The sequence below is a fragment of the Pelophylax lessonae genome (genome assembly GCF_965119305.1).
Source record: "Pelophylax lessonae genome assembly, chromosome: 12".
NCBI lineage: Eukaryota > Metazoa > Chordata > Amphibia > Anura > Ranidae > Pelophylax > Pelophylax lessonae.
In genome coordinates this window covers 106,843,236-106,868,443 of record NC_138779.1, presented here as the reverse complement: position 1 = coordinate 106,868,443, position 25,208 = coordinate 106,843,236, and the positions used below count along the sequence as shown (strand labels likewise).

The window sequence follows — 25,208 nt, the reverse complement described above, 5'->3', positions numbered from 1 at the left end:
AATGATTGGATTGGCATATAACAACATTTTGATGTTAGGTTAACAGCTGATTTCATATGGATTTAAATGAAACAATACATTGTTGGTACATAATTCGCAAAAATTCATATATAAATTCAGACACGATTGTAATATGAAGATTGCATTCCAAAAGCTTGACGCTTTTTGTGGACTGTATTCCACTTCTTCAGGAGCAGATGCAATATATATAGATATATATATAAATCAGCTCTCAGAGCAGCACATAGTATTATGGACATAGGGTTGTCTGGGGACGTCTGCACCAGGAGCTGTGGGAATATTGCCCATGACCGCCAAAGCTCAGATGTGAGGACCTCGCAAAAGGTCCAGATCTCAATTGTGTAGTTAATAGTGGCATGAGTAGCAATCTCAAGAGGGTTCTCCTCCTACGTGATGTAGCCATAATCCAGATAGTAATACAAAATTTCCAAAAGCGGGAGAGCAAAGAAAAAAAGGAAAACCTGCTCCTGTGATGTGTGTGTGTGTGTGTGTGTGTGTGTATGAAAATGTTTAGATCTTCACTATTTGCCAACTGTTTGGCACAAACCTCATTCAAGGTCCAAACTCTCTTCTCCTCTTCTGTGGTATGATAGGACAAAGTTTGATCTGCCACATTGTATTTCAAGTAGAATGTCTAATTGCCTCCATCCCTAAATATATATATGTATAATATATATATATGTAGAAGCAGACCAGAGTGTGGGACTTTACATGAGGTCAATTAGACATATAAATTTATTTAGATAAATCACATATACAAGTAACCAGGACACCCACAGAGAAGTGGCATGTAATAACATATAAATTGCATAATTAACCCATACAATTCATAGTAAATAAGAACCAGTACAGCAGTAATGGGTCAGACATAATAAACGTATTCCATATAATATCTTTTCTGTAGGTTCATAGTCTCTAATTATATCAAACATGAATAAAATATCTGAGTAAATGTAGGCTCGACGCGTTTCATGGACCCTCTGTCCATTCATCAGGAGCTTAAAATGCATGTTGTATATCTAAAAATAGAAATCTAAGTTATAACAAAATAGTATTGAGAGGGAAAATGTTAAAAAAATTAAACTGGAATAAACACTACCTTGAGTAGTGTCAAATGTCCAAAGGGCAGTCCAGTCTTGGGAGGGGAGAACAGGGTCGACCCGAGGAACGCCTGACCCGGGGCTGAGGCACGGACAAGCCGAGCACAGAGGTGGGGAGAGGGCAACACATGAATGGCAACCAAAAATAGATGAAAATCCTTAAATTGAGGGCAGCTTTCCAGGGAGTGATATTGCAGGTACACTTGAATCAAACAAATTCTGAAAATATATAGTACTTAGTTTTATTTATGTACTTGTAGGGTAGTTAAGATAAAACTAACATCAATCTGAACGTTCATATATCTCAGGGAGTAAAGTGGATACAGACCAGTACCGAATGTAAACACCCAAATTATATCCATATAGGAAGTGCCAAAAGGTGATATTTGGAATGAGTGCATACAGATTAGAGAAAAAGATAATAAGGTGCAGAAAAATAAATGTGAAGTAGGGACAGCTACACCGCCTAATGCAGAGTACGTGCACAGGTAGGGTAGTGAAATGACAGGAGGAGAGGGAAAAGGAGTAGTGCAGTGATGGAAATTAGTTCACAAATAGGTGACCGCAACCTCTCATATCTAAATCAAAACCGACACGTGCTGAGAAATAAGTGCGTAAGTGAAAGGAGATAGCAGGACTGGGGAGAGAGGTGTAAGCATATTTACCAAATTGGTAAAGTGAAGGGATAAATAAGCGGGAACTGATGATGGTAAAGTCTATAGCTCTCCAGGTTGCATGCCCCGATGTGTGAAGGTATGTCCACGCCATCGACATAACGGCGTGGGGTATATGTGGACGGAAACCGAGCCTCCCACATCCGGTCAAAGAGACCGGATATGGGTCAGAGCTGGGTGCCCACCACGCAGATGGAATCACGGTAACCTGCAAGGTGTAGCACGATGGGACATCTATTCCAGTTTAATTTTTTTTTAACATATTTTCCCTCTCAATACTATTTTGTTATAACTTAGATTTTTATTTTTAGATATACAACATGCATTTTAAGCTCCTGATGAATGGACGGAGGTCCATGAAACACGTCAAGCCTACATTTTCTCAGATATTTTATTCAAGTTTGATATATTTAGAGACTATGAACCTACAGAAAAGATGATATTATATTATATGGAATACGTTTATTATGTCTGACCCACTACTGTTGTACTGGTTCTCATTTACTATGAATTGTATGTGTTAATTATGCAATTTATATGTTATTACATGCCAATTCTCTGTGGGTGTCCTGGTTACTTGTATATGTGATTTATCTAAATAAATTTATATGTCTAAATGACCTCATGTAAAGTCCCACACTCTGGTCTGTTTCTTCATTCTGTGGTATAATGTGTTGGTTATGTGATAAGATGAAGCACTGAGATCTTAAAGAATGTTGAATTCAGCTTTACTTGCATAGAAGAACAGCATTACATGAGAGAGAGCAGACAAATAAATAAAAAAATGTAGTTCCTGTACAGAATATATAAGCATATATAAATACACAGGCACTAGTATATCACTACAGCACCATCTATAATTTGGAGTGCATAATGCATGCTGTTGCACTTCTAATACCCCTTCTCAACAGTTCTTTGCTAAAGTACGATGAGGTTCTTCTGAAAAAGACTATGACGTTGGTTTAACAAGGGCTTGGCGAGTGCATCTGCAGTCATCTCTTCTGACGGGCAATATTGAATGTCCATAACACCTTGCTCGAGTGTCCAGAAGCAGATGATACTTCATATTGATGTGCTTGGTCCTAGGATTTACCCTTTCTAATTGTGTCAGCTTTATTCATCCCCTGTTTTCTTAGAAAATGGTAATGGGTTTTGCAATGTCTATGCCCATGTCCACTAGGAATTGGCAAATCTATATTGCTTCTTAACCCCTTGGAGCCTAAGCCTTTTTCTGACATATGCTGCTTGCAGGTTAAAATCACTATTTTTTACTAGTAAATTACTTAGAGCCCCCAAACATTATATATATATATATATATATATATATATATATATATATATATATATATATATTATTTCTTTTAAGCAGAGACCCTAGAGAATAAAATGACGATCGTTGCAATATTCTATGTCACACAGTATTTGCGCAGCAGTCTTTTAAATGTAATTCTTTGTGAAGAACTACACTTTCATGAATTAAAAAAATAAGTAAAGTTAGCCCAATTTTTTTGTATAATGTTAAAGATGATGTTACACCGAGTAACTAACGGTTGCGGTGATGTCTCACATGTGTGGTTTGAACCCCCGTTTACATATGCGGGCATGACTTGTATATGCGTTCGCTTCTGCGAGCGAGCACAGAGGAACGGGGGCACAACCCCCTGTAGCCGAAGCCGCATATTTGCGTTCTGTTGGCGCAAAGGGTTTAACATGCATGTGCTGCTGCAATGTATGCTTCAGTTGCTTTTGGCTACATCAACTTATGGTTCATTTCCCTATAGGAAGGCGCACTCCTGCCCAATCAGCATCCACTTACCCAATTTATTTTGGATTTGCTGTTGCTGGTAGCTGTAGGCTCATCCAAAAATTGTTCCCTTTAGCTACTGTATCGTCCTTTTTACGGTGTTCCAGTCAAGATGACAGGGTGCTAAAACTTTTCTAGAGTATGCCTGCTGCTGCAGCTATTTCTGGTCTTATCACCGTGGCAATGTATAGTAGCTTTCTGATAGCTCTGTGGTACATATCATTGTTGGGTAGCAAGATTTCTACTTCACTACTTATTAGATAGCCTGGTTCTATGGGAGTTTTTGCTTCTTTTGCATCTTGTATGTGGAACTGTTCTAAGATTTCGGCAATTTTCTGACTATAGATGAGACGATACCCTCCATCTACTTCCCTCTCTATTGGATCCCAAGATAGTGGCTGATGTTCACTAGCTCTTTAATCCTAAAGATCTGTTTCAGCTTGTGAACTTATTGTAATCCCCTTCTTGTTCAAAACAGATTATAATGCCATCAACATACATTAGGATGTATACCTGTCTTCTTAAATTCTGGAGTAGAGAAAGGGATCTGCTTTGGCGTCAAGAGTCCCTCTCTCGTGAGTACTTAACTTACTTTCTCATTCCACGTCCTTGCAGATTGCTTAAGGCCGCAGATGATCTTTTAAAGTTTACAAAAAGGGTTGTGTCCTGGCTCAAACCCTGGGGGGTTGCTCCAAGTAGTAATCTTCCTTAACCACTTCTGGACCGGAAGGATTTGCCCCTAATGACCAGGCCATTTTTTGCGATTCGGCACTGCGTTACTTAAAATTGCGCGGCCGTGCGACACTGTACTGAAATAAAATTGATGTCCTTTTTTTCCCACAAATAGAGCTTTCTTTTGGGTGTATCACCTATACAACATCCCCCCCCCCCCCGCCCCGAAAAAAAAAAAACATTTAAAAAATCAAATTTTTTCATCTTTTTAGGCCAATTTGAATTCTGCTACATATTTTTGATAAAAAAAAAAATAAAATAAAATTGCAATAAGCGTATTTTGATTGGTTTGCGCAAAAGTTATCGCGTCTACAAACTAGGGGAAAGATTTACGTCATTTTTATTTATTTATTTTTTACTAGTAATGGCAGCGATCTGCGATTTTTAGCGGGACTGCGACATTGCGGCAGACAGATCGTACCCCTAACTGACATTTTTGACACTTTTGGGGGGGACCAGTGACATTACTACAGTAATCAGTGCTAAAAATAGGCCCTGTTACTATAATGACATTGGCAGGGAAGGGGTTAACCTAGGGGTGATCAAAGGGTTAAGTGTGAGCCTAGGGGAGTATTTACTAACTGTATGGGGGATGGGCTTGTGAAATGATCATAGAGACCTGTGTTCCTATATAGAAGGATCACAGGCACTCTGTGATCATTTCAGAGAGAAGAACGGTCAGCTGTGTTTACAACAGCTGACCCTACTTTTCTCTCAGTGGGGAGCAATCGTGGGTGCCAGGCAGGTGCCCCGCTGCCTAGTGGGGGCGGGAGCGCGCCGGCAGCAGCGCGCACTTGCCCCCCAGCACCGGGCACGCAGGAAAGGCTGCCTGCCACAGTGAATGTGCAGGGGGGCGGTCTTAAAGCAGTTAATGTCTGCATAAATTTTGATGTCTAGGTGCTTCATTTGCATGCCCTTCCCGACTGCAGTGCTAAGAAGCTTTGTTGGTGGAATGTTTTACAACGGGAGCAAATGTTTCATCATTATTCTCTCCAATATTTTGCGAGTATCCCTTGGCACCTAATCTGGCATTTTAGTTGTAGATATTTCCTTCAACATTAAGCTTTACTTGTTCAAGTATGTTATGTGTCTTAGCAGCATGTGACAGCTTGCGGGGTGATATCCCCTTGGTCGCCCGAGAGGAGTTTCTAATTTCAGGCTGTTCTGCAGGATTTAGCGGGGAACCTAATTTATCTATTGAGAGTTCCTCCTCTTGCTTGGATTCCTACGCGGCCTCATTTTGGTCAGCTTCTCTTGCTGGTTTACTGGGCAGATTCACTGAACAGCTTTCAGGGATCATTGTTTTTGAAGATGGTCTCTCATCATAAAAAACACTGCGGCTTATTGTCAATTTGTTAGTCTTTGGGTAGAGGATTCCTTGGGCTTGATTTACTAAAGGCAAATCCACGGTGCACTTGGAAGTGCAGTCCCTGTAAATCTGAGGAAGACTTGCAAGGAAAATAAAAAACAGGGTTTTTGCTTGCACATGATTGGATGATAGAAATTAGCAGAGCTTCCCCTCATTTCAGATCTTTCCCTCAGATGTACAGTGACTGCACTTCCAAAGTGCACAGTGCATTTGCATTTTGTACATCAACCCCTATATCCTTTACTTTGTTCACTATGGCTGTGTTCTCAAACTTGGATCCTTCTCGTCTGGGATATAAGCATATGCTTTACATCCAAATATTCTAATGCTAGGCTTTGAACCTTACCACATTTTGAATGGGGTGCATTCAACGGGAGTCTGTTCTGTAGGTATGTTTCAGTCATGATCACTTCCCAATAGTACTTGTTAGGTACAATGACAGGAGACAGTTCCTCTTTTTAATTTCTATAAGAGTGCGATTTTTTCCTTTCAGCTACCCCATCTTATTTGTGAGTTTATGGTGTGGCTGTCTGGTGCGCTATACCTTGATTCATCAGGTATGATTCAATTTCCATACTCATGTATTCCCCTCTGTTGTCGGTGTGCATTATTCCTGGTTTCCTGTGAAATTTGGTTACATGGACATGGTAACAAACTCTTGAAATTGTTTTTGATGTTTCATCAGATAATTTGTTGTGTATCTAGAATAATCGTCAATGAAAGCCACCAGATATCTGTTCCCGCATGATGTGAGAGTTTTCATTGATCCGGACACATCAATGCTCCATGGAGTGATGGTTTTTCTTTCAGTGGTCTGTGGAAGTGGAGTACGTGTGACCTTTGCTTCCATACAATACTTTTCTTAAGCATTTTGAAAAGCAGCATTGTCATATCTTCTAATAAACCTCTATTTATAATTTCCTTTATGGCTTCTGGGTTTTGGTCCCCCGATTGTCCCATAGGTGCATGCATTTATTGGGGATTCTGAGGGGCAGTCTTGGCTTGCTTCTCTCCGGTGACGAGTCTGTATAGGTATTCATCCAATCTTTCTTTTCAGAGGATTTCCGAACCCACTCTCCTCTATGTTATCTTATGTATACATGTACACTAAGTCATTTATAATAGTTTAGAGGCAGTGGAGGTTACTGCCATTTTTTTGAAAGCCGAAAAATCACGTTCAGAACTGTCGTTTACCAGCATTTCAAATGCTTGTAAAACGCGTGTAAACGCTGTAACCCGCATTTATCCATGTTTTTTAAGGGGAAAACAATTTTGATCATTTTTGAACATATAAAAATGTTGAAAAAACACAGATTTTACCACATGCTGATGCCTGGTCCTCTCACACAATTTTCTATGTCTCTGGAGCCTCAGCAATATCAGGAACATTTTCTCGCACGTGCTCATGATGGGATTTATAGTGATAACACAAAAAAATAAGACCGCTGTCTATAAGCACACTGCTCTGTCTTCTCTCATAGAATGGCTGAAATAGTTATTAACTTACTTGTTTTGTATGCATTGTGGGCATTTGGAAAGGTCTCCTGAGGTTATCTTTAAAAAGGCTTCTGTGACAAACTCACTCAGGACAGGGTTTGTGGAGGGGACAGCAGGCTAGCCTCTTGCCTACTGACTATGGGCCTTGGCTTGTGAGGGAACACTGCTCTTTGTGCGGTGTATGCTAGGGGGATCCTTGGAGTAATGTTACTTTGGATTCAAGTCCACATCTCCCCAAGACACACAGAGTCTGGGACTAAGATCCATGTTAAAGGCCTAGCTGCCTATTGCCAATAGGGGACTGCTCCGCACAGTCCGACTCATGGCAGATGCTAATGTCATCAGCTCAACCACCTGTCTTCCACACATTGCTGATTGTACTGATTAACTCACCTATTGTCTACTGTGGGATGTGTTTACACATACAGTAAGGTGTATTGTACTTCATGAGCTTGATAACGGCAAGTCTGCTAGTTAACTATCTCAAGTTAATTGAATCACTGTCATCTATTAGTTGCTAGTGGGAAAGTATAATACTGTTTGTGTTGGTTGTTCCTTAGATATGTTAAATATATTTTTGTACACTATTTCATCTGTATATGATAATGTAATCAGGCACCTGAACTGGTGGGGTATATATTCGGTGTAAGTTTGTTAAATAAATGTTCCAGATCTTATACAAGCTATTCTCTGCCAGTTTTGTATGAGGGTGGCTAGAATATCTGATATATATGTTCAAGACTGAAGGAATCGGTATTCTGACCGAAGCAGATTGTGGGGTCATGGTTCCGTTACAGCTTCTAACCTCCAATGCTCATAACTGCTGCTAAACTCACATAAGCTCAGTATGTAAAAGCTGTAAAACAGAAGTTTTTCACCGTCAGTTTCCAGCATTCTGAAGAGGTTTTCAACTGCCCTGAGTACATGAGCCTTAAGAGTTTTTACTGATAGAAGACTGGGACATACTGTAAATTTGTCATGTGAATAATTTGCTTGTCCCCTGACGGCATGATAAAATTCAAGAACCCTTGATCATTAACTTCTGCAGTCATACTTTTCCCATTTGCTAGGCAGACTGTCTTTTGCACTGATATCAATTTCTGTAAAGAAGGTCTCATCACTGGTCATGTGGCTTGTTGCTCCCGAGTCAATACACCAACCACGTGGCATTCCACTCTGAGCCACTTTAAAAGTGTCACTCCATGATGTGCCTGCAGTTTCCTTTGTGACTGCTTTAACTCTTTTGAATGGCTCTCACCTTCACTGCTCGGCTTTCCAGATTGAACAGTCCTTTTTCAAGTGGCCAGTCTTTTTACAGCGAAAACATGTTCAGATTACTTTGCTTTGCACTCTTGTGCACCTCAAGAGGTTTTTCAGTCTCTTCATTATAAATATTTTCCTTTCTACGGTTATATTTATCAATTGATTTTCCTTTGGGGTATTATAGTTTTAATTCTTGCTTGGGTCTGGTTTCTAAAGCATTAATAAAGGCATTCTATGACTCTGCAGGGCTGCATAACAGTAGCTTCACCACATGGTTATCCGAATTTCCTCTTCAATTGCACATAGCTGTTCTAGGATTTCTAGCATAGTATTCATGTGTTCACACCTTGACTGGTCTTTTTCTAGCCGCATATTTTATAGCTTGCATAACAGATATAGTTTACTGTTTAAGTTTGAACACTCATGCAGTTTTTGTAGTGCGGTCCAAATACTTTTAGCTGCATTTTTTTTTCTTATGTGGACCTTAAGACTCCACCAGCAGACTCATAGCTTCCGCTTGTCTGTTCTTTCTGTCCCAATCTTCTGTGGGTCCATTAGTGGGTTTGTCTGTATTCAGCACTTGGCACAAGTCATCTTTGCTTAGCAGAACTTTCAGCTTGAACATCCACAGCTAGTAGTTGGTATTGTTGAGTTTTCCAATTGTAAATTTCACATCTGAGCAACTTGTCATTTTTCAGCAGCTTGGATGCAGCACTTGCTGGTCTGTAGTATTTTGTTTAGTGCCTGGGCCCATAAACTGTTGGTTATGTGACAAGATGGGGTACTGAGATCTTCAGGAGTATGGAATTCATCTTTACTTGCATAAAAGAACAGCATACATTTGGGAGAACAGCATTACACGAGAGAGTAGAGGGAAAAAAAAAAAAAAAAAAATTCCTGTCTGTGCAGAATATACAAGCCTATACAAAAAAACACTTGTATATCACTACAGCACCATCTATAGCTTAAAGTGCACAGTACAATCTGTTGCATTTCCAACATAATGTACCACTTAGCCATCTACCAAAGACTAACCAGAGACTAATCTCTGAATAGTGGAAATTTTACTACCAAGTGTGAAAGTTTGAACACTCAATAAGCGATTAGTTGAACCCAATTCCAAGACACTAATAAGTGTACAGTAGGTAGTGGAGATATTTAGTCTTTTTCTTGCTAAAGGCCACAGTACCAATCAAACAGGTCGAACCTATCTTACCTTTTCACTTTACTGGTCCTTGTATGGGCCATCATAGTGGGGTCTTCAGGGTCTGGAAACCACTGGAATGGACCACTGCCCTGGAACTGTAAAGGCACCCTGCGACTAATTACATACATTGCACTAAGTGTTGAGTTGAGCGACCAAGCCGGATCGAATGCCCGAAGCAACATTACAGACTATCCCCACAGCATGGGGTCCAGGTATGGTTACCTACGTATTACTGACATTGCATTGATCTACATGCACTGCTTCTATAGTTATAGTAGAAGTTAGTGAAGAGTTGATTGAATAATTCAAATTAAATAAGAACTAGTTAAGCATAGAAACGTATCCATAAGGAAGAAGAAGTCCATCACCTACAGGGCATTAGAAAAAAAACTGAGGTCGCATGGAGTAGCGTAAGGTATAGGGGTAAGCTGAAGGGTGCATCTCCAAAACCTTTGCTGGTGTCAATTTAATGTCAGATATGAATACTTCTAGCTTAAAAGGCAGTGTGGCCTGTGGCAAACACCATATAAGTAAATATAAGGACTGCAAGAACCTGGAAAAGTCTAAAAGGGGGTTATGGAATAATGGTAAAATTGGAACAAACTCCCCTGTAAAATATACTTTCCAAAGTTTTAGCAAAAAAACAAAGAGAACATTCACCTGAAGCTCCTCCAGTACTGCATGGTAAGGCTGGAGGAGAGTCCCTTCAAATTGCTTGACAAAGGAAAGAAACTCATGCTTCTCCAACTCACTAGAGGAGTGGAATTCCTGAAAAGTATTAAAGTGTTGCATCCTAGTTAGTAAAAATAACAACATAAGTACAAATATAAATCTGACATATTAAATAAAACAAAATATAAATGCAAATAAAACTACAATTACAACTATATATGTAAAAAAAGGTCTGAGGAAAAAAAAAAAATTTTATATATATATATATATATATATATATATATATATATATATATATATATATATATATATATATATATATATATATATATATATATATATATATATATATATATATATATATATATATATATATATATATATATATATATATATATATATATATATATATATATATATATATATACCCATTATCAACTTTTTTTCCCCACATAAAAAAAGTAAACACAAAATACCAACATTCATTGGATTTGTGGTAATGCTTTCCTTTTCCTAGTTCTTGGCAGGAGAGTGAAGGAAGGATAAATCTGTGATGCTAAAGGAGGTGGAGGGGGGGGGGGGGAGCCTGCTGCTTTGCTCTGAATGAATAAAGCACATGTTTTCTGCAACTTTGTTTTATAATCACCTACTGAGCTAAACCACTGTATTCTATTAAAGCAGCATTCTTCAGATGTAGCCGCTTGTGATGGCTTTGTGTTTAGGATAGTCACCTTGTGGTGTACTCAATAACAGCAGCATTTTTGAGCTGTAACCGCTTGTTTAGCACTGTCAACTTGGGGTGCTAGCAAGTATATTTTCATCAGCGATCTATGAGTCCCATGCATCAGAGGGTCAGTCCTAACAATGGACTACATCCATAATCTCACCAATCATATTCACACCTGCTGCCATGGTGGTTTGAATCGGATTGCCGATGCCGGTCTGTCAGGTTAGGGAGAGGTGATAGATCATTTTTCAGTGAAGGGGGCTTGGTCTCTTTAGGAAAGATTATTAGTCATTAAGGGAGTTCAGTTGGACAATGCTACACTGGTGTCCTAGATCAATCACCAGGGGGCACCAGGAGTCATGGAGAACAGGAAGAGGTGGATCTCTTTCCGTCTTGGGCAGATTCATGTCCCCGATTTATGTCCCAGTACACATTCCAGGAGTGGAGAATTGATCAGCAGATTTCCTCAGCCATCAGCATTTGGCTCCAGGGGAGTGGTCCCTCCATCCTACATTCAGGGATCTTTGTTGACGATGGAGTACACCAAATTTGGATCTGCTAGCATCCAGATTCAATACAAAGCTGGGGAGGAGAATGTGTGGTTGGTATTCAGACATCCTAAACCTGGCGGTGGATGGTCCATGGACATCTGGACCTCCTGCAACAAGGTCTGATTTGCCATCCTTTACAGTCACTGGCTTTAACAGCTTGGCTATATTTATCCTTCTAAAAGGTCCAAGAAAGGGTCAGACAGCAACTAAGTCGACCATTTCTCTGTACTTTGGCAGCTAGGGGGATTTCTAAGGCCTATGGCTTGAAAGGAAGGAATCCACTGTTTTATGTGACGGCTCACTCTACCAGGAGTGTAGGGGCTTCTTGGGCTGTCAGTCATCAGGACTACGTGGAACAGGTATGCAGGGCTGCAACCTGGTTTTCAAATCACACCTTTTCAAGTTTTTCTAAGATGTATGTTTATTAAGCCTGCCCTGTGTCCTATGACATTCTCCAAGAAATTAATTTTATAGGTAGTTACAAAAGTCCAGTTATTCCTTGAATATGAATGTACATTGGGTTGTAACCAGTTGTTTTGGTACACACATTATATATTGCCCATTTAATATGCTTTGGTTTGTACTGCTTCCTATATACCGAATGGACATTTTTTTTATTTTTTATTACATGCCATCCCCAATCAAAAAAATTTAACTTAGCATCAGATATACTGTTTCTGTTAAGCACATATATGCTAAATAATGTTTTTTTTGTTACCTCCCACAGACAATGCATTAATTTGTCTCTCTTCTCAGGACAGAAACATCTTTGTTCAGACATTAACCACTTTACCTCCGCCCACAGTAATATTACTGCGGCAGAGTGGCTCGTTGTCGTCTGACGACGTAGTACTACGTCGTCAGACACTCCCCCTTCTGGGCGGCGCTTGCGCGCCGCCAGAGGCTCGCTCCAGCTGTTTTCAGTCACAGCGGGAGTCAGGCCAGGGGAAGAGCAGCGGCGATCGCCGCCGCTCATCCCCGATCGTCGGGGATCTAGTGTGGAGATCCGCCCGCCTGTGTAAATACAAGCGGGCGGATCTCCCAAGTGACAGGGAGTGACAGATCGGAGTGTTCAGCATAGCTGGACATCCGATCTGTCCCTGGCTCACTCAGTCACCTCCCCCTCCACACGTCAGTAAGCACCAGGCATACATTAACCCCTCCCTCTCCAATAAAATTAACCCCTTCCCTGCCAGTGTCATTTTTACAGTAACAGTGCATATTTATAGCACTGATTACTGCAGTAATGTCACTGGTACCCCCAAAAGTGTCAAAAATGTCAGTCAAGGGTCCGATCTGTCTGCCGCAATGTCGCAGTACCGCAAAAAAAAAAAAAAATCGCAGATCGCCGCCATTACGCGTTAAAAAAAAAAACACCAAAAATGACAGAAATCTTTCCCTTTGTTAGTAAACGCAATAATTTTTGCGCAAACCAATCAAAATACGCTTATTGTGATTTTTTTTACCAAACATGGGTAGCAGAAAACAAATTGGCCAAAAATGTAAAAAAAAATTGTTTTTTACATCTTTTTTGGGGGGAATTTCATATAAAAAAATGTTAAAAATATTGTTATTTTTTCAAAATAAACGCTCTTTTTTTGTTTATAGCGCAAAAAGTAAAAATCGCATAGGTTATCAAATACCACCAAAAGAAAGCTCTGTTTGTGGGAAAAAAAGGACGTAAATTTCGCTTGGGTACAGGGTCGCACGACCGCGCAATTGTCAGTTAAAGTCGCACAGCGCCGAATCGCAAAAAGTGGCCTGGACATAAGACAGCAAAATCCTCCGGTGGTAAAGTGGTTAACCATCTCAGTACTTGCATGTTTTCCATTTTTAGTGATGTGATAATTTGACTGACAATTATTGTTCATGCAAAACTGTATCCAAATTAATTTTATATCATCTTCTGAGCCAGCTAGAGCTTACTCCTGGTGGTATTTAATAAGCACTGGGTTTTTATTTGTTAATATATAAAAGGAAAAAAGACAAATAAACAGCTATAGCCTGTATTCCTTTAAAATGGAAGGACCCTAACCTCCTTCCCCTTCAATTTCCAAGTGACTATGTAAGGTGGAGAATATCAGCAAAATGGGAGACCTGGTTCTTTCCTGACAAAAAAAAAAAAAACAGGACATTTTTAAGAAAACAAGGTTCTGTTTATCTTCATAATGAGAACTTCGCTGCTTACCTCAACTATAGATACATTATTATTGTATTTTCTATTTACCCTCTACTTTCCTCCCATACCCATCTATTATGAACAAATGGGGAAAAAAAAGTTAGTTAGGCTGTAGTTGTAGGATGCTTATCCACATCTGGGTATGTAACCTAATGCCTCGTACACACGCATAGATTATTGGCTGGGAATTTTCGGCCAACGTTGATCGCCCGATTTTCGGCTTGTTAGTATGATGCTTTCGACAACCGACTCCGACTTTTCGGCCGAATAAAATCTGGTGTGCAGGCTATAAAATTTTTGTTGGCCGTCAACACAGCGGCCGATTTTCCGTCAGTCAGTACAGATTTCGGCAGACAAAAATCTGATGGGCATGCTCAAAGAAGAAAAAACACACGGAAAGTAACCCAGCACATGACATCACTTCTGAAGTTGGTTGTTGTTGGCCGAGAAAATTCGTGTGCAGTCTAGGCACATTCCAACCAACAAAACACAACTCTGGACAAAAGTCGGACGATCGGTCGGCCGATAATCGTTGCGTGTGTATGAGGCTTTAGACTTTACATCCATACTCTGAGAAACAACTGTTTTCACCCTTTCTCACTGTCCATATGCTGTACATGTACAGTGAGGGAAAAAAGTATTTGATCCCCTGCTGATTTTGAACGCTTGCCCACTGACAAAGAAATGATCAGTCTATATTTTAATGGTAGGTTTATTTTAACTGTGAGACAGAATAAAAAACGCATTTCAAAAAAGTTATAAATTGATTTCCATTTTAACCTCCCTGGCGGTCTGATTATGTCAGTATTTTTGAATGTCAAAACGGTACATTGTTTTGCATGGAAATCTGTTGTTTTATATTGTAGGCCTGTAATTCTTAGGAAAAAAAAACAGTAAAAGTGAATAAAAACTATTAATGAATTAAATTAATAAATTCTTAATAAAAATAAAAGGAATAAAACTGTAAAAGTGCAGGCAGGGCACCGGACAAAGCACTAGAGACAAAACTGAGGTGAAAGGATTTGATACAGTAATGTAATCCTAACAGATTACAATGTATCATGTCATGTTTTGTGTACGGTTATTGAATTTTCCGCCCCCCTGCGAGCCCCGCAAAGGGAACCCGGAAGACGGATGCCGGCATTGGCCAGAGGACACAGTGAGAGGACATCAGGGGATTGTAGGGACAAGGTAAGTTTCACTAAAGGGTAAACCCTAGTGTGACCCCTTTTGATACTGAAAATTAACCCTGAGGCACACACGGCATTACCGCCAGGGAGGTTAATGAGTAAAATAAGTATTTGACCCCTTCGCAAAACATACCTTAGTACTTGGTATCAAAACTCATGTTTGCAATCCCAGAGGTCAGACGTTTCTTGTAGTTGGCCACCAGGTTTGCACACATCTCAGGAGGGATTTTGTCCCACTCCTCTTTGCAGATCCTCTCCAAGTCATTAAGGTTTCAAGGCTTATGTTTGGTAACTCGAACCTTCAGCTCCCTCCATATATTTTCTATGGAATTACGGTCTGGAGACTGGCTATCCTATTCCAGGACCTTAATGTGCTTCTTCTTGAGCCACTCCTTAGTTGCCTTGGCTGTGTGTTTTGTGTCATTGTCATGCTGGAATTTCCATCCATAACCCATTTCCAATTCCCCAGGCTGAGGAAATTTGATTTGATGGTACATGGCCCCATCCATCGTCGATTTGATGAAGTTGTCCTGTCCCCTTAGCAGAAAAACACCCCCAAAGCATATTGTTTCCTCCTCCAAACACAGTTGAGCTCGATTTTGGACTCATCTGCCCACATCACTTTCACCCAGTTCTCCTCTTAAACATTCAGATGTTCATTAGCAAACTTCAGACGGGCCTGTATATCTGCTTTTTTGAGAAGGGGGACCTTGCGGGTGCTGCAGGATTTCAGTCCTTCACAGCGTAGTGTTACCAATTCTTTTGTTGGTGACTATGGTCCCAGCTGCCTTGAGATCATTGACAAGATTCTCCCCTGTAGTTCTGGGCTGATTCCTCACCATTCTCATTGAAACTCCAGGAGGTGAGATCTTGAAGATCTCGGGAGATTGATAGTTATTTTGTTTTTCTTCCTTTTGCGAATAATTGCACCAACTATTGTCACCCTCTCACCAAGCTGCTTAGCGATGGTCTGGTAGCCCATTCCAGCCTTGTGTAGGTCTACAATCTTGTCCCTAACATCCTTGGACAGCTCTTTGGTCGTGGTCATGGTGGAGTTAATGGAATCTGATTGATTGCTTCTGTGGACAGGTGTCTTTTATACAGGTAACAAGCTGAGATTAGGAGCACTCCCTTTAAGAGAGTCCTCCTAATCTCAGCTTGTTACCTGTATAGAAGACACCTGAGAGCCAGAAATCTTGTTGATTGATAGGGGATCAAACACTTATTTTACTCATTAAAATGCAAATCAATTTATAACTTTTTTGAAATGCATTTTCTGGATATGTTTGTTGTTATTCTGTCTCTCACTGTTAAAATAAACCTACCATTAAAATTAGAGACTGATAATTTGTCAGTGACACCCATTGTTCTGTTAGAGCGCAAAATCTTTTTTACAGAAAATTGCTGATTCACGTTTTTTTCTATAAGTCACTTTAGCACAAGGATCTTCAAACTACGGCCCTCAAGCTGTTGCGGAAAACTCTAACATTCACAGGCATGACGGGAATTGTAGTTCCTGAACAACTGGAGGGCCATAGTTTGGAGACCCTTGCTTTAACCCCTTCGCACCAAAGGCTTCCCGACCCTTTAAGAGTTCTAAAAACTGGGAGGCAGAGGAGGGCATTTGGGTCATTTGACCGCTGTGATTGGCTGTCACATGATCGGAAAGCTCCCGATTGCAAGTATGCTTTGGGAGCTTACCGATCCCCGCCAGCTATCATGCTGGGAGCATGATCTCAGCACAATTGGTTTTTAACAGGGCTGCATATAAGTGGCCACTCCCCATTAAGGCCCACCTGCTAAGTGGCTGTATTTATGCGTGCAGCCAACGTCAAGAGGTAAATAATTCTAATTCTAAGGCCATCAGCTACCAGCTGCTAATTATACCTATACAATTTTAGTTTAGCTATGAGTTTGTTTAAATGAGAAGTATGGCCTAAGGCTAAAGTCCTCTGACAACTGAGCTGCTCCAGACTCCGGAAAGATGCTAACAATATGGGATCCACCCAGATTCCAGATTGGCAGCTGGCTCAGCTTCTCAGCTTGCTGCTGAAAGCCTGGGCCAGCCACTCCCATCCCCTCTCCAACCTGCCAAGCCAGCGAGCACTGGAGGGAAAGAGCAGAGAGCGGTGACTGACAGTAACTGCTCTCTGCTCTGGGAAGGTTAAGAACTGAACAATCAGTGATTGTGTAATTGCTCAGTTCTTAGACCCAGCAAGGAACAGTTGCAGTATCAGACCGATGCTGTAGCAGGGTGGTGAGCATGAGTGATTTTTTTCTTTTCCCATACTTCTCCTTTAAAGCGGAACTCCACCTAAAAGCGGAAGTTCCATTTTGAAGGACTCGTCCCCTGCTCCTCTTGCACAATTAGCCCTTTTGAGGTGCAGGGGGGGAGCAGGTATCCAATTTTGACAGGTACATGGGTGTAACATGTAACAGGTTACAAAAGGTTATCCTTTAACTTTATTTAATATTTTAGCAATGAGGGCCTATTAATTTGTAAGGAACTGACTTAAGACACCGGGTGGATACAAAGAGCACAGCTGTGAACAGATCTAAAAAGAAGAATTTTGTAAACAATCCATCATGAGTCTTCTCATCATTAACAATGATGTGGATGGACACACAGCTATCTCTGGAAATTAAAATAGATAAATAAATGGACCTGAGGGATTCCACACATAACCAACTCTATCTGGCCTTTAACCTGCATGTTGGGGGAAGAACCGCTCTAAGGCAGGAGATTCCTATTAATTAATGAGTTTAGCGGTAATGGTTCTCACCAAGCCTGGCTGATCAAAAGGTAAATCAGCAAAATATGACAAGTGCTCCTGGCCATAGTTTATAGTTCCATCTCGGAGGGTTTTTCCCAGAGAGAAAGTGCAATAAGCAACTGGCTACTCTGAAAAATAGAAAGGTCACTGTTCATTAATGAATATCCTGCCAGACCCAAGTATCTGTGTTCTATTTAACTAGAAATACAATTTGCTTGAGAGTAGAAAAAGCATACAGTGCACTTCTATATCCAAAAGGATGATTTTAAACAGGGGAATTATCTGATCTACTTCCCATTTAAAGCTGAACTTCAGGCAAAGCGCTAAATTCAAAGACGAAATACATATAAAAGAGCTGTTTTACTTGCCGAAGCCATTTACATTTCTGTCCATGCAGTCCTGAGATTTACACAGCACGGCCACATAGTGCAGTCCTGCCTGGCAGGGGAGGAGACATGATCTTTTTCTACTGCAGTTTCATTTTCACTTAGGCCCCTTTCACACGGGCTTTCCGATCAGGTCCGCCTGTCAGATTTTCAGGCGGACCTGATCGGATGCTCCATGCATCCCTATGGAGCAGCGGATGTCAGCGCTGACATGTCCGCTGACACCCCTGATTTCTGATACGATCCTGTCCATGAATTCCAGACTGATGGAAACCCTATTTTCCATCCATCTGGAGGATTGGATGAAAACGGACAGGCGGTCCATTTTCATCCAATCTCCCATAGAGGAGAGCGGGGATCTGACAGGTCCGTCTCAGCACAGAGAGAAAAACAGACCTGTCATCCGCCTACTCAGCGGGGATCGGCGGATCGATCCCCCACTGAGCAAAACAGAGTCCGCCGGGTGGAAAGCCCGTGTGAAAGGACCCTTACAGTTCTCCTGCTTTGCTAGATAAATGTAATCTTCATTTTACGTTATTATCCCTAATAGCACTAAGCCAAGAACATAATTATTTTTTTCCATACTTGCAACAGAGCAACAAAATTAGTAGTAGCTGCTCTAAGCAATCAGTTCAGTGATATATTAACCACTTCAATACTGGGCACTTCCTGCCCTGGCCAATTTTCAGCTTTCGGCGCTGTCACATTTTGAATGACAATTGCTCGGTCATGCAACACTGTACCCAGGTGAAATTTTTATCATTTTTTTCACACAAATAGAGCTTTCTTTTGGTGGTATTTAATCTCCACTGAGTTTTTTGTTTAAAAAAAAAAAAATTCTACATAAACTAAAAACCTTGCAAAATTTTGAAAAAAAAAAAAAAAAAAAAAGACAAAATTTTTCTTTGTTTCTGTGATAACATTTTGCAAATAAATAACCTTTCTTTATGAATGTAAGTCAAATATATATTCTGCTACATTTCATTGGTGAAAACCCAAACCAGTGTTTATTATTTAGTCAATAGGAAACTATGGTATGTATCTGAAAATTGAGCAATCCTGGTGGCCGATCTCATTTCTTGAGGCCTGAAACAAGCCCAAAGCAGGCATAGACAAGCAGTATTAAATCTATGTATTTGCTTGCCTAAGTCTCTCTTTTAAAAATGACAACACCTGACACGTTCAGAGAATGAAAGCCATACCAATGAGGCCCGGTTCTCACTGATGCGACATGGGCTCCGACTTTGAGAGCGCATATCGCATCATAAGTCACACCCCATTAAGTGCAATGGAACCATTCTAATAGGAACTTGATTTTTGTTAAAGAAGTTGTATGCAAGTCATGCCAAAGTCGCACTGGGATTTCAGCTTCAAAGTTGCGGTAGTGTGGACGAGTCTCAATCAAACTGTATAGGATGACAAATAATTAAACTTCCCACTCACCTGAGCCAAATAGTCCACTAGTTCACACCTAGAAAAAGGAATATATCTTTCTTGATATTGTACATTCCAATCCTTGGGCTTACTGGGCCTCCACAGTTTTCTATATTCCGACATTTTAGCAGCAAGTGAGCCCATATTGCGGGTTAATGAATTGCCTATACCAATCCCTGTGCGGAGGGCCCCCAGGGCTGTGTGTAGCATGTTGAAGGCCAGCAATGTCCCTAGGTAAGAAAGAAAACACAAACTCTGATGAACAAATTATAAATGGAAGAATGTCTCAAATATAGGAGCCTATAAGCAAAAGAGAATCTATAATGCAAAAATAGTGCCAGTAAGAGATGTCAAAGGTTCTTGCATCTGTTTTAAACAGTAAACTTTATAAGGCCCCTTTCACTCAGGCGCTGTTTCTGCTTGCTGTGCAGAGAGGAGAGGGACACAGTCCTACTCTCCTCTATGGGGAAATTGGGTAAAAATGGACCGCCAGTCCGTTTTCATCCGATGCTATCTGATCCGTCAGGCGGGTGGCAAAATAGGACCACCATCCATCCGGATTTTGCAGGAAGAATCGGATCGGATAACAGCGGACGTCAGCAGACATGTGTCCGCTGACATCTGCCGCTCCATAGGGGAGAGTGCAAGGTCTGATCAGGTCCGCCTGAAAAACAGACAAGAGGACCTGATCGGACAGCCCATGTGAAAGGGGTCTAAAGCAGCAATAAAATAAAGCATTTTTAAATAATAGGCCATCCTATATGTTTATTTGCACTAGCTGCTGCCTAGTGCAAATAAACAGATTTTTCCTTTACAAAATATATTCTGGAGCTACCAAAAGGTGGCATACAAAGTTTCCTTTTATTTCTTTTTGTGTTGCTGCCATGAGAATTTAATGGGACGTTAGATAGAAAGCTAAGTGAAGAGGAGTGAGTTGCCTAACCTCGCTATATTATATATATCTCAGGTAAAATAAGTATTGAATACATCACCATATTTCAAGGTAAATATATTTCTCTTTCATTCATTGACAGACACAGCTCTTGATATTCATAACCATTGGGTTATACTTCCCCCTATAGGAGTAGGACACTAGGCAGAAAATAATTCTGGCTACACTCATGGGTAGTCCCAGGGGGGGGGTATACCTCTTCTCTCTGCTATAGCCACTCAGTTTTTTTTCTTCCTAGTCAGGACCTAGTTCCTTGCTAGGATCTTTGGTCCTGCCTCTTGTCCCCTGGCAAGGTTTTTTCCTTCCAACTTGCGCCTGTCCCCAGACCACTTACAGGGCCTGTTTGGGGCGGTTCAAGACCTGTTCCTTCAAGGGGTGATTGTCCCGGTTCCGACCTCGGAAGGTTTTTAGGGTTTTTACCCAAACCTGTTCACAGTTCCCAGGAAGGAAGGCAAAGTGCGTCCAATCCTGGACCTCAAGGCGCTAAACTGCTTTGTGCGGGTACAGAAGTTCAGAAAGGAGTCCATTCGAATGGTGGTGGCATCCCTGCGTCAGAGGGATTTCCTCGCCTCCATCGATATCAAGGATGCCTACCTTCACATTCCAATATGTGCCAGTCACCAGCGTTTTCTCCGCTTTGCTGTGGGAGAGGAGCATTATCAGTTTGTGGCATTATCCTTTTGGCTCGCATCTGCTTCTCGGGTCTTCACAAAAAAAGTGTCAGCCTCGGTGCTAGCTTTGCTACGCCAACAGGGGATTGCGGTACTGGGCTACTTGGACGATCACCTTCTGCGAGCAGAGTTTCCCTCTGCTCTGGTGGACAACCTGGAATCACAATACGAACTCTGAGGGAGTTCCGCTGGATTCTGAATTTGGACTCTGGAATCGGCCTTAGTCAGAGTGCTCCTTCCTCTGTACAAACTCCAGAAATTGTAGGCTGCAAATTCACCTCCTGCTGTGCAACAAATGGTCATCCCTCCGGACTTGCATGCGGGTGCTGGGCCTGATGGGGGTCTACCTTAGAAGCGGTTCCATTTGCACATTTCCATACAAGGTCCATGCAAAGGGAAATTCTGACCAAATGAGACAAGACTCCGCAGTCTCTGGACAATCAGATCCGCCTGATTCGGGGCACGAAGGAGTCCCTGATATGGTGGCTTTGTTTCACGGCGCTTCCTCTGGGAAAATCCATCCCTTGTATTGGACAGTGCTCTGTCCGTCAATAAACGGAAGGAGAAAATGGGATTTTTGACTTACCGTAAAATCCATTTCTCTGATGTTCATTGGCGGACACAGCTCCTACCCCTCTGTTATAATTCTCCTGACACTGCTTGTAACAAAACTTGGTGGCTATAGCAGAGAGAGGGAGTATACCCCCTAGAACCTCCCATGGGTTTAGCCAGAATTATTTTCTGCCTAGTGTCCTACTCCTGTAGGGGTCAGTATAACCCACTGGTTTTGAATATCAGGAGCTGTGTCCGTCAATGAACATCAGAGAAATGGATTTTACGGTAAGTCAAAAATCCCATTTTCTAAAAGGTGCTATTAACATGAAATGTTCACCACTTGTTGATAACAACCCACGCAATCTATACATAAAAGAAAACAAGACAAATTAATTCAGAAATTAAGTTATGTGTAACAAAATGGAATAGCACGGAAAAATTATTGAACACGCTAAATGAAATTTATTTAATACTTCGTCCTTTGTTGGTAATGACAGCTTCTAGATGCCTCCTGTATGGAGAAACTAGTTGTATGCATTGCTCAGGTGTGATTTTTGCCCATTCTTCCACACAGTCTTTAAATATTGGAAGGCTCCATGGGCCTCTTCTATGAACTTTGATCTTTAGTTTTCCCCATAATTTTCTATTGGATTCAAGTCAGGTGATTGCCTGGGCCCATTCTAGCAGCTTTTTATTTCCTTGAAACCAATTGAGAGTTTCCTTGGCTTTGTGTTTGGGATCATTGTCTTGCTGAAATGTCCACCCTGGTTTCAATTTCATAATCCTGGTAGATGGCAACAGATTTTTTCAAGAATTTCTTGGTACATTTTTCCATTCATACTTCCTTCAATGATACGACGTTTGCCAGTACCGTAAGCTAAAAAACAGCCTCACACTATGATGTTCCCACCTTCAAACATCACTGTTGGTATGGTGTTTTGGGGGTGATGTACAATGCCATTTTTACCTCCAAACATGGTGCGTATTATGACATCCAAAGAGTTCAACTTTGGTCTTATCTAAACCAAACTATATTCTCCCAGTATGTCACAGGCTTGTCTAAATATTGTGCAGCAAACCCTAAACGAGCTTCAACATGCTTTTCTTCAGCAAAGGAGTCCTGTGTGGTGAGCGTGCATACAGGCCATAGCGGTTGAGTGCATTACTTATTTTTTTCTTTGAAACAACTGTACCTGCTAATTCCAGGTCTTTCTGAAGCTCTCCACAAGTGGTCCTTGGCTCTTGGACAAAGCTTCTGATAATTATTTTTACTCCTCTGTCAGAAATCTTGCCAGGAGCACCTGGTCGTAGCTGGTTTATGGTGAAATGATTTTGTTTCCACTTATAGATTATGGTCCCAACAGTGCTCACTAGAACATTCAGAAGTTTAGCAACCCTTCTGTAATCAGTATGTTTTGCAACAAAAAGGTTGTGAAGATCTTGAGAGAGCTCTTTGCTTTTACCCATCATGAGATATTTCTTGTGCGACACCTTGGTAATGAGACACCATTTTAAGAGGACATCAGTTGAGAATGAACCAGCTGATATTAATTTGCACTGACAAGGGGCAGGATTGCTTACTAATTACTGACAGATTTCAGCTGGTGTCTTGGCTTTCCATGCTTTGCACCCCTCCCTTTCTTCATGTATTCAATACTTTTTCTGTGCATTACACATAACATAATTCCTGAACGTATTTGTTTTGCTTTCTTTGAATGTATGGATTGCATGGGTTGTTATCAAATTTCATGTCAATTGCACCTTTAGAAATAGATTTACCTAGAAATATGGCGACATGTTCGATACTTATTTTACCCGCTGTATATATTTATATATATTATACAGTACACACACGCACACATCTATATACAGTGCCTTGCGAAAGTATTCGGCCCCCTTGAACTTTTTGACCTTTTGCCACATTTCAGGCTTCAAACATAAAGATATAAAACTGTAATTTTTTGTGAAGAATCAACAAGTGGGACACAATCATGAAGTGGAATGAAATTTATTGGATATTTCAAACTTTGTTAACAAATAAAAAACTGAAAAATTGGGCGTGCAAAATTATTCAGCCCCTTTACTTTCAGTGCAGCAAACTCTCTCCAGAAGTTCAGTGAGGATCTCTGAATGATCCAATGTTGACCTAAATGGCGAATGATAATAAATAGAATCCACCTGTGTGTAATCAAGTCTCTATATAAATGCACCTGCACTATGATAGTCTCAGAGGTCCGTTTAAAGCGCAGAGAGCATCATGAAGAACAAGGAACATACCAGGCAGGTCCGAGATACTGTTGTGGAGAAGTTTAAAGCCGGATTTGGATACAAAAAGATTTCCCAAGCTTTAAACATCCCAAGGAGCACTGTGCAAGCGATAATATTGAAATGGAAGGAGTATCAGACCACTGCAAATCTATGAAGACCTGGCCGTCCCTCTAAACTTTCAGCTCATACAAGGAGAAGAATGATCAGAGATGCAGCCAAGAGGCCCATGATCACTCTGGATGAACTGCAGAGATCTACAGCTGAGGTGGGAGACTCTGTCTATAGGACAACAATCAGTCGTATACTGCACAAATCTGGCCTTTATGGAAGAGTGGCAAGAAGAAAGCCATTTCTTAAAGATATCCATAAAAAGTGTTGTTTAAAGTTTGGCACAAGCCACCTGGGAGACACACCAAACATGTGGAAGAAGGTGCTCTGGTCAGATGAAACCAAAATCAAACTTTTTGGCAACAATGCAAAACGTTATGTTTGGCGTAAAAACAACACAGCTCATCACCCTGAACACACCATCCCCTCTGTCAAACATGGTGGTGGCAGCATCATGGTTTGGGCCTGCTTTTCTTCAGCAGGGACAGGGAAGATGGTTAAAATTGATGGGAGATGGAGCCAAATACAGGACCATTCTGGAGGAAAACCTGATGGAGTCTACAAAAGACCTGAGACTGGGACAGAGATTTGTCTTCCAACAAGACATTGATCCAAAACATAAAGCAAAATCTACAATGGAATGGTTCACAAATAAAAATATCCAGGTGTTAGAATGGCCAAGTCAAAGTCCAGACCTGAATCCAATCGAGAATCTGTGGAAAGAACTAAAAACTGCTGTTCACAAACACTCTCCATCCAACCTCACTGAGCTTGAGCTGTTTTGCAAGGAGGAATGGGCAAAAATTTCAGTCTCTCGATGTGCAAAACTGATAGAGACATACCCTAAGTGACTTACAGCTGTAATCGCAGCAAAAGGTGGCTCTACATAGTATTAACTTAAGGGGGCTGAATAATTTTGCACGCCCAATTTTTCAGTTTTTTATTTGTTAAAAAAGTTTGAAGTATCCAATAAAATTTTGTTCCACTTCATGATTGTGTCCCACTTGTTGTGGATTCTTCACAAAAAATTACAGTTTTATATCTTTACGTTTGAAGCCTGAAATGTGGCAAAAG

The 25,208-nt window shown here is 40.8% G+C and overlaps 1 protein-coding gene across 1 annotated transcript in view; it reads right to left on the bottom strand.

Annotated features, from left to right (window-relative positions):
- The window catches only part of TMEM143 (transmembrane protein 143), a 63,577-nt gene that overhangs the window by 26,857 nt on the left and 11,512 nt on the right, over window positions 1-25,208 (bottom strand). The window contains exons 2-3 of the mRNA XM_082274542.1: window positions 19,590-19,810; window positions 10,328-10,435 (exon numbers count right to left, since the gene is read on the bottom strand). Of these exons, the coding sequence (XP_082130668.1) occupies window positions 10,328-10,435; window positions 19,590-19,790 (309 nt within the window). The 5' untranslated portion in view covers window positions 19,791-19,810. The remainder of the gene's footprint in view (window positions 1-10,327; window positions 10,436-19,589; window positions 19,811-25,208) is intronic.